This window comes from Nannobrachium achirus (assembly GCF_963921795.1).
Source record: "Nannobrachium achirus genome assembly, chromosome: 12".
NCBI classification, from domain to species: Eukaryota; Metazoa; Chordata; class Actinopteri; order Myctophiformes; family Myctophidae; genus Nannobrachium; species Nannobrachium achirus.
The window spans coordinates 63,605,850-63,622,973 of record NC_137832.1 but is presented as its reverse complement, the minus strand read 5'-3'; the positions used below and the strand labels follow the sequence as shown (position 1 = coordinate 63,622,973).

The 17,124-nt window shown below is 42.9% G+C and overlaps 1 protein-coding gene across 1 annotated transcript in view; it reads right to left on the bottom strand.

Moving 5' to 3' along the window:
* ogdha (oxoglutarate dehydrogenase a) overlaps positions 1-17,124 on the bottom strand; it is a 41,365-nt gene that overhangs the window by 7,883 nt on the left and 16,358 nt on the right. Inside the window, exons 4-11 of the mRNA XM_080739644.1 lie at positions 15,300-15,402; positions 4,412-4,527; positions 3,205-3,359; positions 2,672-2,818; positions 2,459-2,549; positions 2,159-2,338; positions 1,234-1,362; positions 176-355 (exon numbers count right to left, since the gene is read on the bottom strand). Of these exons, the coding sequence (XP_080595770.1) occupies positions 176-355; positions 1,234-1,362; positions 2,159-2,338; positions 2,459-2,549; positions 2,672-2,818; positions 3,205-3,359; positions 4,412-4,527; positions 15,300-15,402 (1,101 nt within the window). The remainder of the gene's footprint in view (positions 1-175; positions 356-1,233; positions 1,363-2,158; positions 2,339-2,458; positions 2,550-2,671; positions 2,819-3,204; positions 3,360-4,411; positions 4,528-15,299; positions 15,403-17,124) is intronic.

The window sequence follows — 17,124 nt, the reverse complement described above, 5'->3', positions numbered from 1 at the left end:
TAAAAACAATACATACGTGATTGTAGTCTGTGTGTGATGTAGATTATCAGCTACAATGCAGTGACGATGTTTTTGGTGACTCATTGTGTTTGTGAAGCCTACTGAGGTGTTGTTGAGAGTGTGAATTATATTGTGTGTATGTTGTGCGTGCGTGTGTGTGTGTGTGCGCTCATACCAGGTCCACCACCACGTCCTTATGGAAGGTTGCCCTCCACTCCGCGGCCACCTTGCAGACGTACATGACGGCCTCGGGGTCGTCTGCGTTCACGTGGAAGATGGGAGCGTTCACCACCCGCGCCACGTCTGTAGGGTACGGAGAGGAGCGAGCCATGCGAGGGTCTGTGGTGAAACCAATCTGTCAACACAGAGAGAGAGAAAGTATTCAATCAATCAATCAATCAATCAATCAATCAATCAGAGAGAGTGAGGACAATGAAAGGAGACAAAGAGAAAAGACGCCAAAAGGTGACAAAGGGTAAAGATGAGTGGAGTAGAGTAGAACAAGAAGAGTGTCCATTTTTCCTAAATGACTGACAAACAAAAGCATAATACACCAGCTCAATGTCAGCTGAGTGTGTGTGTGTGTGTGTGTGTGTGTGTGTGTGTGTGTGTGTGTGTGTGTGTGTGTGTGTGTGTGTGTGTGTGTGTGCGTGTGCGCTAGGGCATTCACCAAATATTCGAATATCAAAGTCAGTATTCGACGTTGTTTGCCGAAGTCGAATATTTGCTTTTTTTTTTTTTGTTTTCTCTTTAAAAATTATAAAGCTTGCCTTGGCTAGATAGGAAGTCATAAGAATGAGCTGTCAAAGCCCCTGGTGGGTGAATTTGTTAATGTTTTATACCAGGGGTTCTCAAACCTTTTTAGGCTGTGACCCCCAAAATAAACATATTTGAACTGGGGACCCCCACCCTGACAAGCACTTGGAATTGTAGGTATTACATTTAATGTGACTCGGTTCCGCAGATAAATATTGTGAAAATAGCAGATCTACATGCTTACAACGCCTCGCGTTGCGAGGCGTTGTGAGCATGTAGATCTGCTATTTTTCATGTAGATCTGCTAATTTTCGCCTCTTGTAATATTTGACAGTTTGGCCAGTCCTGTCGAATATTCGACTGTTCGAATACTTTGAGGTCGAATAATTAGAATACTAAAAATCACTATTCGTGAATACCCTAGTGTGTGTGTGTGTGTGTGTGTGTGTGTGTGTGTGTGTGTGTGTGTGTGTGTACCTGGTTGTTGACCACCACGTGCACGGTGCCGTGCGTGGTGTAGGAGGGCAGGTCAGAAAGATGGAAGGTTTCATAGACGACCCCCTGACCGGCGAACGCTGCGTCACCGTGGATCAAGATGGACATCACCTACACGCACACGCACGCACACAAACGCGCGCGCACGCACACACACACACACACACACACACACACACACACACACACACACACACACACACACACACACACACACACACACACACACACACACACACACACACACACACACACACACACACACACACACACACACACACACACACACACACATCACACACACAGATTAATGATAAAATCTCACGTCCTATCATGTGTTTAGTGAAACAGTGTTTCCACCACACTAAACGATTAACACAAAATGTACTGCAAACCAGGTGAAGAAATCACAGATTGCGGCTTTAACCGTTGCTTTTATGACAAATCCGAGACCATTAGTTTGATTCAAAATGCTTCTAAACGGTGCCATGGCATTGTTCCTACAGTACATCCCATTAGTCAGAATCTGGTGATGTTAACCTGGTGAAAAATACTATGCCTAAACCTAAACCTAACCTCAGTAAAACTATGCCTAACCCTAACCCTAACCCTAAAACCTAACTCTAACTTAATTCGGACTAATGAGATTTAGGACTTATGGTCAGTCCCCCTTCTAAACATATTGCTAGTTCACTTCAAATACTCTGATCTTTAATTTGATTACCGAACATAGCTCTCCATGCGTTGCAGACACACTGAGAGCTTGTAGACTATTTTCGGTGTGCAACATGCTTCCATAGAAGACTGGGTCCATGGAATCCAAATGACTGAAATCAGTCGTGGCGACTGAGAACTTTAATCCATGCATATTCTATATGTATCCACTGTTACAGTATGTCCTTCTCACCCTGTTGCCTTCTGTGTCTCCGCAGTAGAACTGCTCAGCTTTGGCCTTGCCCATCACCACAGGGTTGACCGCCTCCAGATGGGAGGGGTTGGCCATCAGGGACAGAGTGATGTTCTTGTCGGTGACGCGGTTGATGCGCCGATGGTACATGCCCAGATGGTACTTCACGTCGCCTGAACCCTGAGAGAAGAAAGGCCACAGCAAACATCACTACAAACAACACTCCTTCATTGCATAGCTGTATCAGTATGGGAACAACTCTAGCTGGAACTACAGATGGATTCACGTGGTTCCTCTGACCTCGTCAGCAGCTTCAAGCTTTGAGTCAAACTGGCAGAAGATCTGCTCCAACTCCTTACGGATCACGTTGGCCAACACGTTCAGACGACCCCTGCAGAGACAGAGAAGAGACAGAGGTCATTAACTATTCCTATAACCTCTAGATCAAGGGTCTTCAACAGGGGGTCCGGGACCGCTAAGGGGTCCTCAGAGTTACTACAGCGTGTCCAGTACCTGTGAGGCATCCCCATGATGACGTTCTCCACTCCCTTCTCAGAGGATTTATCTATGATGGTCTTCAGAGCAGGGATCAGAGACTCACAGCCCTCCAGGCCAAAACGCTTCTCTGCAGACCACTTCCTCTGGAGGAACTCCTCAAACCTGAGAACAACATCATTATGGTTCTAGAAGACCAGTGTTTCTCACATCGTTTAATGTCAAGGACGAATGAAAACCCCAAGTGAATATGTGTTATTAATGTGTTACCTGGTGGAGAGGACCGTTCTGGCCAGCAGGTTTCTCTTCTCCACAGTGAACTGACAGTTTCCAAGTTCTAGATAGATGTTCTAGGCTGCTGATAGTTTGTTCTAAGTTATAGTTGATATTTATGGTTCTAGGGTTATAGCTAAGTAGACAACGGTTCTAGGTTGTGGAAGTAGTTGTAGGTAACGCTTATAGGGTGATAGTGGGTCTGCACTGTCGACTGTAGTTAAGACATTTGGTTCTGGAATGTGGGTTGGTTGTAGGTTGAAGATGGCAGTGGTTACCTGGTGGAACGGACCATCCTGGCCAACAGGGTTCTCTTCTCGTCCAGAGAGAACTTCATGACGTCTGGGATCTCAAACTTCTGTCTGATCCACTGGCACTGATCCAGGTCGTTGATGAACATGAACTCTACTCCAATGTGTTGACAGTAGGCCATCTACAGAGACAAACACGTTCAAGTTCAAGTTACTTTTATTGCCACACAACCAGGTTGGTGGTATTTAGTTTCAGCACATAAAATACAACACATGATGACCATGAGTGGTGGATCTACCTTCTTATTTTCCGCAGTAGCCAATGAGGAGGGCCAAGCATCAATGTCCTGTCTGTTGTCACGGTTACGCTCCCCCAGACTATGGGATCATTAGGCCTGATCTACAGATCTTTCTCATAGAGCCCTGGCCCTTAGCAAGATATGAATATGTCTACATGAAGAGGAGAACGTAATTTCCCCTGCAGCGGACAACACACTTATACTCGTTGAGTCTCTCTCTCTTTCCCTCCTCTGCCCTCTCCCTCTTGTCACTCAAAATATAATGCTATAATATATATCTATTTATAATATGTGTCCCGTCGCAATATAAACAACTTCCCTGTGAGCAACTCCTCACAAATGCCCCTCTCTTGCGCACACTTCTATATATAATTTATGCTAAAGAAAACGACATGTGTGACCTGATATATAATGACTGTTGACATTTCTAGTTTAAAGAATAGGAGTTTCTTTGACCTTGCACCCACTGTTGATGTGCATGTAGGTCGGGAGTGGCTTATTGTCGGTATCAGCCGGTAACACGCGGGAGTCTGTCCCCGTTACAATGTGCTAGACCCCTGGGAGATGGACTGCTGAGGTGGAGCGCCACACCTACCATCAGCTCCCAGTACTTGCCGCACGACTTGCCAAGCCGTGCTACTCATACGCTGAGTTGGCGGTGCCCAGAATCGAACCCATGACCTTGCGGTTCAAAGGCGAGAGCTCTACCGACTGAGCTACCCGGGCACATGCATGCAACATGCATGTAATTGAAATGAATGGTTTGTGAGTACACGGTTTTACTTTGTTTGAACTTGATTTTTGGAAAAAACTGACCTGTGTGTGTGTGTGTGTGTGTGTGTGTGTGTGTGTGTGTGTGTGTGTGTGTGTGTGTGTGTGTGTGTGTGCGTGTGTGCGCGCGTGCGTGCGTGTGTGTGTTGAGTGTGTGCACTCACCTCCAGACGGCGAATGATCTCCTTGAGAGGCAGAGCGGTCTCTGAACCTCCTATGAAGGTGGTGGTCGGCAGGCGGAACACCTTGTCCAGATCAGACTCATTCAGACCGTAGAACTCTATGTCCCAGAATGCAACACAGGAGGAGGGGGGGGGGGGGGGGCAGGGAAGGAAAGGTTGTCGAAGGAGAGGAAGCAAAGAGGATATGGATACGGACACACACACACACACACACACACACACACACACACACACACACACACACACACACACACACACACACACACACACACACACACACACACACACACACACACACACACACACACACACACACACACACGTGATGGATTAAGGCCAATTGAGGAAAAGAAGGTAAGAAAAAGAAAGACAGACAAGCAGAGGAGTTGTTAGAGTGAGTGAGTGATTAAAGGATTCCATTCAGAGCAGTGGTTGAAACAACAAGAGTCAAGATTGAGTGACATGAAATGAAATGAAAGCCAGGAGAAAAACGAGAGGAAGAAAACAGGTGTGTGGATAAGAATGAGTTGTGTTAGTAGCAGCAGAGACAGTAGTTTAAGTAGTTGTGTAGCAATAGCATTAGCAAGGGGTTGTTGCGTTAAACAGCAGTTGTAGCATTAGCAGTTCCAGTGGTGTTTTGGAGAGGATAGGAGGGAGAATTAGGTATGAGGGTTCAAAAGAAGAAAAAAGAAACAAAAAGTGAGGAGACAATTCATTAACATCATTATCCATGGCAGCAGATTAAGCGATCAATCAACATGTTAATACAGTAATACCAAGGGATGCTACACAGCTCCTGTTTCCAAAAGGCAACCAAAGGAACGAAACGCACAGTTGGGAGTCCTTCCTTACACCAGCCGCGCGCACAAGTTCTCTAAAGTTAAGGTGCAAAGTCCACACTAAATGGAACGTTGAAACCAGTTAGTTTGGTAGTATACGAGTGAGAAGCAGCATTTCGTTTTAATGCACCACATATCTGGAACAAACTACCAGAGAACTGCAGTTCTTCTGCTACTCTGATTTCTTTTAAAACACAACTAAAAATAGCTTTCTGTTTGCTGCCGCCTTTGAGGTACAATACTTTCTTTACTTTTCCTTTGTCTTCTGCACTGTAACTGTTATCTGTTATTATTGTATAATTGTGTTTCCTTTGTTTGTTCTGTGTAAACTAAAGTACATTGAATTGCCTTGTTGTTGAGTTACACTTTGTAGAGTCCACGCTAAAATGAATGACGTTTTCATTATGTGGCCAATCAGTGAAAAAGCACAATTCTTTATGCAATGTTTACTACTGTGTTTTAGTCTGTCTGCTCAATCTGTGAAGGCAATTTAGGGCTTTCATATTTAATTATCACTAGATTTGTTCGTTTTGTAATTTTACCATGATGCGCAAGGATAGGTCTTGTGCAAGGACTATAAGCTAAAATAAAGTTGAGATTTAGCTCTCTTCAAAAGGGCAGCTTGTGAACAGATGCACCAAGATCGATTTAGAACAAAGGGATTTTACTCTCATTCACCAGTACAGAAGTCATAACAATAGAGAAACGTTAACGTTTATACGAGGATAAAACATTTTTCGTCAAACTAAGACTGAAAATAACCACACAACAACTGACTACTGAATAATTAACATTATATGAACGTATATCACATACTGCACTTAATCAGCCAATCACATTTCTAGTACTGAACATCACATGACCTTATAGAAGAAGGCAGAGTGAATGGAGTCAGCCAAACAACGATGAAGCTCAGTCAGAGTATAATTTGAGCCTGAAAACACCCTGTATAACAACAGTACAACCACACCCAAATATAGTACTGAACACTGTCACTACCATCCGGTATGTCACAAACTACAATAACCAACCCAAGTATGCGGCAAACACAGGCCGCCAACTACAGCACAGTCTGACAAAAAGACCTAAAGTAGTCTACCACTGATTTCCACACTACAGTAGCTGTATAATCAGACACCAGGTAAACATAATTAACCAGCTGGTAAGGAGTGAAGGAGAGACTCGAGGGTACAAAATGCATCAATGAGACAGACAGGATCCATCCATTGCCATCCACTGAAAAACGCCATGAGCTGTAGTAATTAGAGTGAATCTGGTAGCTCACAACGCGATGCAACAAGCATACACACCTTTTATGTCTGCAAGTTTGTAGAAAAGAAATCAAGCCATTTCCATTAAGCACAACAGTAGTCTGGGTGCGAGCTGGGAGCCGGGCGTTTCTGCACACAACGTGCATCTGTGCATTTGCTGTTGACTGGAACAAGCCAAGAAGCATCAGCTACAAGCTAGCGCAGTCCTAAAGGCCTGCTGATACACATCTGAGATTTAGGCCCTGTCCACAGTAATATGGATATTTCCCTCTATGTTTGGGCCTAAAAAACGGATGTTTTAAAACACCTTCATGCCCAAATGTTGCTTTTTGTAACAAGCATGTGCCAGGAAACAACACAAATAATGGCTTTTATGTTTGTGCAGCACTGTGTAACAGTGCTAAACAAATATAAACAACCAGCTTAGCATTGCTGCATCAACTGCACCACTTCAGCGGTGCTCAGAAGCCATCTGCTGCGCCCAACATTACTCAAGTCCACAAAGTCTGCAGTTTAAAGTCTAACAGAAACTGAACATTTTTGAAAGGTTTTCGGGGGGCGCTGCTGCTGGCCTAGCGGTTAAGGCGCAAACCACATATAGGCTCTATCGCAGCCTGACTAACAGCAGTTTGATTCCCGAGCCCCATTACCTTGGCTGTGTGCCACTCGACTCACTCGCCATCTCTGTACTATCAACGGAGACAGAAAAAGCCACAAAGATATCAACAAAAAGATAAATAAATGTGAACAATTTTCAAAATGTTAAGGTGAGACAACCTTTTTACGTTTTTTTTTCAACAGCCTGTACAGAATTTAACCCGGAATCACATTCCTTATCTGGTCTTCATCAGGAACGTGTTTCTGCATTAAATGTGTATCTGCCTCCATTATGGGTGGATATGGATCTATGTTTTTAACTACAGTCTTGTGGACAGGATTCAGATGGCAAAAAAAATCCTTTTAGAAAAATATCCATTTACGTGTGGTCAAGGCCTTACAGGGGGCGCTATTGAGTACCGAAGTCCTTAAGTCTCCCACTACCCTGCGTCACAGCGTATCTTTTTCTCTTGCCAATCCCTTAGAGAAATCTAACGCTCCGCTGATTTGTTTATTTCTGGAACGCAGTTCTTCTTAGGGATGGGACGATGTGAAAATTTCATATCACGATTATTGTGACAAAAGAAATCGCGATTTACGATATTATCGCGATAATCAAGCTCACAACGCGCCACAAGGCGACGCGTTGTGAGCTTGTAGATCGGCTATTTTTTGGCAAAGACATTTCATAAAGAGTGAAAAAAAGACTGTATCAAGTACGTATATTATAAGTACGTTTTACCAATAGAGGGTTTAAGTGGAACCAGATATGCAGCTCGGCAAATAAAAGGTGAATTGTTCCCAGTTCATGACGGAGGACGATATCTCGATAAATTAAATCTCCACTATATGATTATCGCGAGTGTTTTTTATCACGATAAACGATAATATTGCATATCGTCCCATCCTTTGTTCTTCTACGACGCAATCTAAGATTCCCCTATGGGATTTTCAAGAGAGAAATAAATAACGCAGTGACCCAGGGAGACAGCGCCTTCTAGTGGCAGTGATGTCAGACTTCGGTGCTCTATTACTGTAACTTCAGGGAAGGAACAAATAAATTAACCTCCAGTTTAAAGTGAAATGACAAACAAGTTGTCTGGAGTTGGGACAAACCTTCCTATATACTGTATTCTCTAAGTATTGTTTGTGTACCGCGCTGCCTATGTACTGTATGCGCATGCGCGCACACACACAGACACACACGGTTTTATTTCATACCTCCTTCTACCTCCGTTAGAATGACCAGCCTCTTCTGTAACCGATCCACGTCTTGGGGAGCGGGGGGGCAGGGGAGAGAGAGGTCCGAAGACCATTAATGACAAAATGACCTTCACTTCTACACCGATCGAGGTGTCTGAATATCTGAGTGTCCACATGTTTTTAAACCAACTCGTTTCACCTTCAAGGTGTGCTAATAATAATAGTGGAATTAAGTTTTTGGTTGGAATATAAACCTGGGTCCACTCAGTCCTCCATGGGTCTAGAGATCACTTGTCGATGCTTTCAGCAATCTTGGGACAGCAAATGGGTAGCAATCTTCTACTACTAATATGACCAACATCAAGCTGACCACAGCACCGCAGCCTTCTGCATCACACCTCTCCATCTCCCTTCTGTACCCTCCATAAGAGTCCATAAGGATTTAAAACAAGGATTCTCAACTACTGACCACATGATCCCAACATTGGGTCAGAGGAGGTCCTCTCACAGGGTCCTGGACAAAGAACAGCTTCAACTAATATTTGGTGGTAACATAATGGATATTAAGATTAAAAGGTGCCCATCAACTCCAGTTGAGAAACGCTGATTTAAAAGAGGGAGGGTACTTCAGAACTTCGACTCATCAGGAGTGAGTGGAGAACGTGAGATACAGGAAAACTCCATGCTGAAGATGCAGAGCTCTGGATGGAGACGCCACATGAGACTGACAGGGAACCTTCTCCCCAAATACACCAGCAGATGAGGATCCTCATTGTAGCGTGAAATAAGGAAACATTTCAGATTTACACTGACTGCGTTTTGGAATGGAATGGACAGTTAATTGCCTCTCAAATACAAATATGATTATTATGAGTGATAATAACGAGTATCGTCCCATCCCTAGTTGGTGGTCCACTTGTAATCTACCTTTACCGAGACATTCACAAACAGTCCCGACTCCTTAGGGAGACAAAGATGGAAGACTGTCCAAGTTAATGATTGAATGTCAGCGGTGCAGAACACTGGCAGTGTAAACAAATGTCCATCTGCTGGTGAGAAGAAAACAGCCCCAACTGAACCAAGCTCCAGACACACACAAAACCAATCTACAGCCCAAAACGCCTTCAAATACACACATGGCCAAAGAAACAACACTAAACCAAACCTGCTCAACAACAACATCAGGGCCCATCCAAACAACAGAAAGACACAAAAACCGCCATACAAAATATTCGGCCAGGACTGCAGTTCCAACGCTTAAAGCCATGATTCAAGCCTCATTCAGCAAAAAACACTCAAAACTGATCAGCCAACAGCATCAGGCAGTGCAAGCAAACAGATACTTCATGTCTAATCAATCAGCATCCACCTCAATACACAACCTGTTAACTGTTGTCATTACCGACTGCAAACACTCCCACTACAAGGCAGAGAGAAAATAACTAGGTTTTGTAGTGTTACCAGAATATACTGTATTAAATGTATAACTGCCAGACAGTACATTATTCACAGATACTCTACTATTAGCAGGTAAAGAGAAGTATGCTCGCTTCAGCCAGCATAAGGTACAAGGGCTGGTCGGTGCTCAACAGAGTCAACTTGCATCAGAGAGAATAATTAATACCTGAGCACTTCAGGTCAAAATGACGTTTCACCTTCCGTTTTAAGAGTCAAACATTGTTGCAACCTGTTTGACCCTGAGGAAGACGAAGGTGGAAACGGTCAGTCACCCCTGGCTGTAAAATAAAGAACGTGTAGACCAGTCGAGTAGCAGCTCAGTGGCGTCGTGGTTAGAGTGTCCGCCCTGAGACTGGGAGGTCATACCAAACATGGGTCATACCAAACACAGACAAACAGTAAACAGGTAATAAACAGGTAGACGCCTCCTCCAGCTCTGGGGCGTTGGTAAACGAGGACTGGCAAGATTTCGGAATTCTCTCCTTTTGCACAAAGTAGTGCATTGCAAGATAGAGGGCGCCAGATCCCTTTTAGTCACACCCTACCACTACTTCCTGTTCATCCACAGAGCATTGATTCTAGTTGTTTTCTCCATTAGATTAAAGTGCTTTCTTTTCACTTTTTTCAACTTTTATTACTTGTCAAAATACATTTTATTTGTCAGCCTCATCTTTTTACCATCCCAAGTAATAAAAGTTGAAAAAAGTGAAAAGAAATCTAATGGAGAAAACAACTAGAATCAATGCTCTGTGGATGAACAGGAAGTAGTGGTAGGGTGTGAAAACAGCCGATCTACAAGCACACAACGCCTCGCACCGTGTGCTTGTAGATCTGCTGTTTTCACTACTGTTGTATGATGAAGCAGGGCTTTACTTTGCAAAGAAACGTACAAATTTGAAACTTGGGAGATACAAGGTTTCTTCCCGACAGTGACGATATTTACACGCCGTATTATGTTGGTGTGACCATGGATTCTTGGGACATGAAAAGTGTGCCCATGCAGAAAAAAGGTTGAGAAACACTGTACTAGAGTCATGTCCAGGGGGTGTACTTGTACATGTACATCAAGCTGCCTGACGCTACAGAAACAGGAGATAGGCTCCTGCCCTATTTGGCTCGGCAAGGCTTACTTACTACTTGTGCTCCAGTATTTGTATTTGCGTAGTCTCTCCTGAAGTGCTCTGGTACAATTCTCTCCGACGCTACTATCAGTGTGTGTGTGTGTGTGTATCATGACTGGTAATATCATACCACTAATTGGCGTACGCACACGTAACAGAGCTGCACCCAAGAGGAACACAATAGGAAAGGGGAATACATTACACACCCATGATATGAATGCAGTGGTTTTCTGGGTTATGACTACAGTAGGTTCTGTATTCATTGTTCCTGTAGTATGAATGCAGTGGTTTTCTAGGTTATGACTACAGTAGGTTCTGTATTCATTGTTCCTGTAGCGCCTGCCATGCAGCACATCCTGCATCCCAGATGATCGCATGCAAACATCTCTTTTCATAATGCCTTCATGACCTCCTCATTCATCAGCCTCACAGCCAAAAGGTTTCACGTTGCCTTTGTTTTATTTTCTTTGACGTTAAAGGGGCCATGCACACAGAGTTACAATGTCGGATTTCCTGGTTTTAAATAGTTTTATGATTTTGGGGTACTGTAGTTTTACGCCATTGGGGTACTAAAAACATTTATGTACAAAAGAAAAACAGAATGTAAGGTGTGAGGTGTGATATCCCATAATGAGACATGCTGCACAGTCAGTTTGCATACAGTAAGGTCAAACCAGGGTTTAACTCTTACACCATGCTGGACTGGTAAAACCTGAAAAGGGCCCTCCTCATAAAGTTTATTATGATAACAACAAGGGTTATTAGTATTACACGTGTTAGTGTGTCAAGAGTCCATATTGGTTTAACCATGACAGGATCATGGCAGGGTTAGCAGTAGATTAGTCGTTTTAGCAAACTGTTGGTGACTTCCCCTCAGACCTTACTCTAGAGGGAATCCCTACCGCCGCCATCTTAAGTACTGTTATGTTCCATTACACAGAAATACTAATGTTTCTATTATACTAAAATACTAGAGAACCCCTCCAAAACCAGATGCTGCACCTCAAGGGGCTTATCCGGTCCCATCCTAATTTACAGTACACTTTAAGACAGAATAAGACATAATAAAGCCATAATAAGAAATAATGTGTTGGTAATTAGAACTAATATGTTTTATTAGACAGAAACAAAGACAGAATAGCAGAAAGAGTGAATACATTCTCTGGCACCGGCACCTGCCGACCGGCAGTTCGACCATCAGTCGTGCTGCATCGCCCGGCGATAGGACCGGCGGCCGCCGCACAGAACCTTAGGTAGGACCGGTATCGCTGGTAACTGCCGCGGCAGCCACCAGCCCACCACCGCACGGACCGGCAGTTTACCGCGACGGGACCTGCCGGTCGAACTGCCAGTCATGCGGCGGTACCTGCCGCGGAGGTACCGGTGCCAGAGAATGTATCCGCTCTTTCGGCTATGCTGTCTTTGTTTCTGTCTAATAAAACATATTAGTTCTGATTACCAACACATTATTTCTTATTATGGCTTTATTATGTCTTATTCTGTCTTAAAGTGTACTGTAAATTAGGATGGGACCACTTATCCTCTAGTGAAATTTCAAAATGAAATAAACTGAAATTAACACTCAGGATTTTTACTATGTAGGTCACGGTATAGACTATAATAATAATAATAACGGTATAGACTAGAGGGCAAGTGTTCCATTTGAAATTCCCCAGACAGGAAAGTAATGTCAGAGAGAAGAGGGGTGATCTGTAACACATGCAGGCCCCCTGCCCTGCCCAGAGTCTAGTCTGTGTATTAGACTGATTTGAATACACAGAAACCCAATGGAAACTAGGCTTAATGGAAACAAGCCATACTGCTATCTGGGGTTTCATCCTTTTAGCATCCTTTATGCTAAATGGGACAGATCCATGTTGATGACATGAGTGTAGACATACTGTGTACCGATTTTGCGTGATTTTAGGTTAAATTGTGTAGGAGCAGTGTCCATAAATGTGTTTTGCAAGAATCGGCCTCATGGTGGCGCTAGAAGAGGGTCATGTGAGAATTGATGGGTGGAGGTTGTGGTTTGGCAAGCAAAATTTGGCATGGATGGGGGCAACGGTTGCGAAGATATGAGCAGGGCAAAAGTGTGACGTGTGATGTGTGACAGACTGACTGACAGACTGACGGACAGCTGGTCGAGGTTTTGATAGTAACTGCGACCTGACGGTCGCAAAAATATAATGGCTGCTTGTGTAACTAGCCAACACAGCCACAGCTCAGACGTAAACAGATCCAAGCACAAGTTAAAGAATCAATATCCAACCTGAAGCAGCTAATTATAACCAGCTCCAGTAGCAATGTGCTGCCAAGAGCCAACACCTCAAATACACCAGTGGTTCTCAACCTTTTCAGGCCGCGACCCCCACAAAATAAACAAATTGTAACTGGGGACCCCCGAAATAATCATATTTGAATTGGGGACCCCCACCCTGACAAGCACTTGGAATTGTAGGAGTTGAGGCATTACATTTAGTTTGACTCACTCGCTTCCACAGATAAATATTGTGAAAATAGCCTGTAGATTGCCATTTTTGTCTCTTTCTTATATTTAGACAATTTGGCCAATATTTGACCAGCTTTTTGTTGTGGATTACTTTTGATGCAGTAATGGTCTTTTTATTTTTATTTTCTTAAAAGTCCTTAAATTGTAACTTTACACACATCTAGGGACCCCTCCCCACCATGTGGGGTCCCCCCGGTGTTCCAGGCCCACAGATTGAGAACCACTGAAATACAAACTGAAATACACCACTAACAGCTTATAGAAGGCAAGAAGGATGAAGATGCAGAGCTAATAAAAAAAAAGCAGCATCACGACTAGGGCTGTCACAATTATTACATAATCGTCTAATCGTGATTATTTGACATTATCGCAATTATTTTGTCATAATTGTCATAATCGTGAATGTTGAAAAATTACAGAAATAGTGGAAATAGCAGATCTACAAGCTCACAACGCGTTGCATCGCGACGCGTTGTGAGCTTGTAGATCGGCTATTTCCACTATCAATGTTATTTTTTAAGTAGTACGTTGTCAAATATGTCAGTAATTTATTTATGTATTTAGATTATGTGTCATATCTGCAATGTACAACTTCAAAGCCTAAAAGCCAAACAGAAATGTAATTATCAACGACAAAAACACAATTAAATTGTTAATCGCCAATTATTTGAGTGACAATTAATCGTCATGTAAAATGTCATATCGTGACAGCCCTAATCACGACTAGGCGCTAATGCTACACAATGGAGATTCAGTAACAAAGTTCAAAGATGCTGCAAAAAAACAAATCAGTCACAAGCTAACAAAAAGATAAGGAGCTCTAAGAAGAACAGCCAAAAGACGCTGCTGGTGGCTAAAAGATAACGCTGGTCCCAGTAAAGCCCTAGTAGAATATAGTAGACCAAGGAGCCAGACCACACCTCTAGGGTGTCTAGTATCTGAAAGCTTCTCAAAAACTGATACATTTTTATTTCCTGTCTGGATGTAGTTTTATTATTACCCTGATCCTCATGCATGCTGGATATTGTAATTGGTCCCATCTGTGTGTGGGAGTGTGCACGCATGCATGTGCATGCGTATGCGTAAATGTGTGTAAACAGAATATTTATATATTATTGGTTGGAATGATCAGTAAGCTGCCCTGAAGATTTCCCAATGAAAAAGGTAAGAGGTTGAGGTTACATAAACATCATAGAACTAGAGATGTTGCTCTGGGTATGCTTTGCATCCCCAGGTGCTTTTTAAATATTGTGATCGTTTCTTGTCTTGTCTTAATTCTTTGTATCTGTGTAGTGCTGCTTGGAAAGCCTCTTTCCTCTAAAAAGACAAAAGATGATTTGTAATCAACTTCATTTTGTGTCCCTAAACAATCTCGAATCGACTCATCGTTTATTGTTTCATTTCTTAGGGCGACGGCCGGGGCCAAACAGTGATTATGTGGTCTAAACCCGGAGGTTCCAGTTCAGCACAACAGCACAACTCCTCGTCCCTGCATCTGCCATTGTTTACAATGTCGAAACAACACAGACAAGAGGAGGTTGCTGTAATGCAAAAACGGAACATCTGGCTTTGGCAAACAACAACACAAATCACACATTGTCTTCTGACCACTGCATATTATAAAGAACTTCCTGGTGTATTATAACATCCATTACAGTGTATTATGACATTGTAGAACTAGTGTCCAATGTCTTATAACATTCAAGAAGTACTTCACTGGATAGAACATCTGTGAATAGATTCCACGGTCAAATACACACACAGATACTGTTTTCCAACTAACTGTTGGCCAGCATATGAGAGGGTTTCAGATAGGAGTGCTGCTGGGGAGCTGGAAGGCAGCTAGAGAGATGTTTATCTGTTCCTCACCCAGTTTGTCGGAGGAGGTGATAATATCAGTGGGGACACAAGAGTCCAGATCGGCATCCATGATACCGAGGGGGTCCAACTGGGCTACGTGGTGCCCCCGGATCTGGAATAGAAGACAGAAGGTGGAGAAGTGGAGGAGAGATGAGGATAGGGAACAATATGGAGGTCAATAGAGAAAGCAGAGGGTGGGGGAAGAGAGCATGACAGCAGCAGAAATCACACCCACGCACACAATTACTCCACACACAATACCACAAAGCACAAACACACAACAATATACACCATTTATCATCTCACTCACTCGATAGATAGATCATTTATTATATATATAACAATGTACATGACATGACATGACATGACAGTGAGATACTTGTTGCTCACTTGTTGCACTAACATTGACTGCTATGGTCACTTTGTTTTGGACACTGTACTTTTTTGATGCAAAAGACTAGTCATTGCTAGTTGTACTATTTTGATAGTTGTGCTTAAGGTCACTTTATGTATATATATTTATATATTATTCATTCACTCTCTTGATGTACCTTGCTCTTTACTGTACTCTGTTCTTGTTTCTTTTATTTTTTCTTCTTACTTCTCTGTAACTTTGTAAATAACCTTATACTGCTGTGCTGCCTCTGGGCAACTGATTTTCCCCCTCGGGATAATAAAGGTATCAATCTACATTCATCATTATTACAGTATGTACAGGCAGTACTACAGTCACTTCAAAGTAATCTCCCCCAGATGATCTGCATTCATCCTGATGTTCCTGTCATGTAGCCTAGCTGGTAAACCATCCCGTTCGCTGCATTTCATTTTCATTCAGCAATGAAATGTCAATTCCGCGACCGTTTAGAGTTTACCCAGCTACCAGTTGTGTACAGCGGCAAGTTTCAAGTCTCTGCCAGTTGATTTTTATACCATAATGAATGCCTTATCAAACAAACTACTACTGCATGCTTTGAGGAACCGGTTCCACCCTAAACACACTGCACTCCCAGAAAGTCAAGAATGATCTCCCAGGTATAACGAGAAGCAGAGCCTCCAACTATCAGACTCCACCACCAGTGGAAACTTCTTCAAGTTTTGGTCAGAAAAGGAAAACACACTCTCTACAGTACATTTTAAGAATAGGCTTAAAATGTTCCTTTCCAACTAAATACATAAACTTGGATAAACCATATTTATGCTGCTACAGCCTGTAGGCTTCCAGGGGACTTGAACTTCCCATGATGTCAACAAGCTCCTCTCTTCTCCTCGCCATCTTTATGCAACATGCATTCATGTCCTGTCAATGCATGTCACTTCCTTCCCAGAGTTTTTGTGCTTTCTTGTCTGAAAGATTTCCTGGATTGGGATTACGGGACACCATCAACACAATCCTGCAATTTCAGCATGCTACAAAGCATCATATGATGCTTTGCATCATCTGATGCATCATATGATGCCAAATGCAGCATGCTGAAATACTAAAATATCTAAAAACACAGATTGAACACAAAAAATAACTCGGGATTGTGTTGATCGTGTCACAAACAACAATAAAATAAGATCTGGTTGTCCCAGAGGTGAAGCCCTCGCATATAATTTAATCTCAGTTCATAAAGATCCAGGATATACTGTATTCAGTAACAAAGCAGATGGAGACAATATGAACTAGATATTAACATAGTCAACATAAATAGTTATGTACTAAACTGAATGTATGTGTATTGCGTTTTTTTATCTGATCAGTTGACGAGTGAGTGAGTTTATTTCGTGTGTGTGTGTGTGTGCGCGCGTGCGTGCAGGGGTTAAAGCCAAAAAAAATCCCAAGACGGAAATT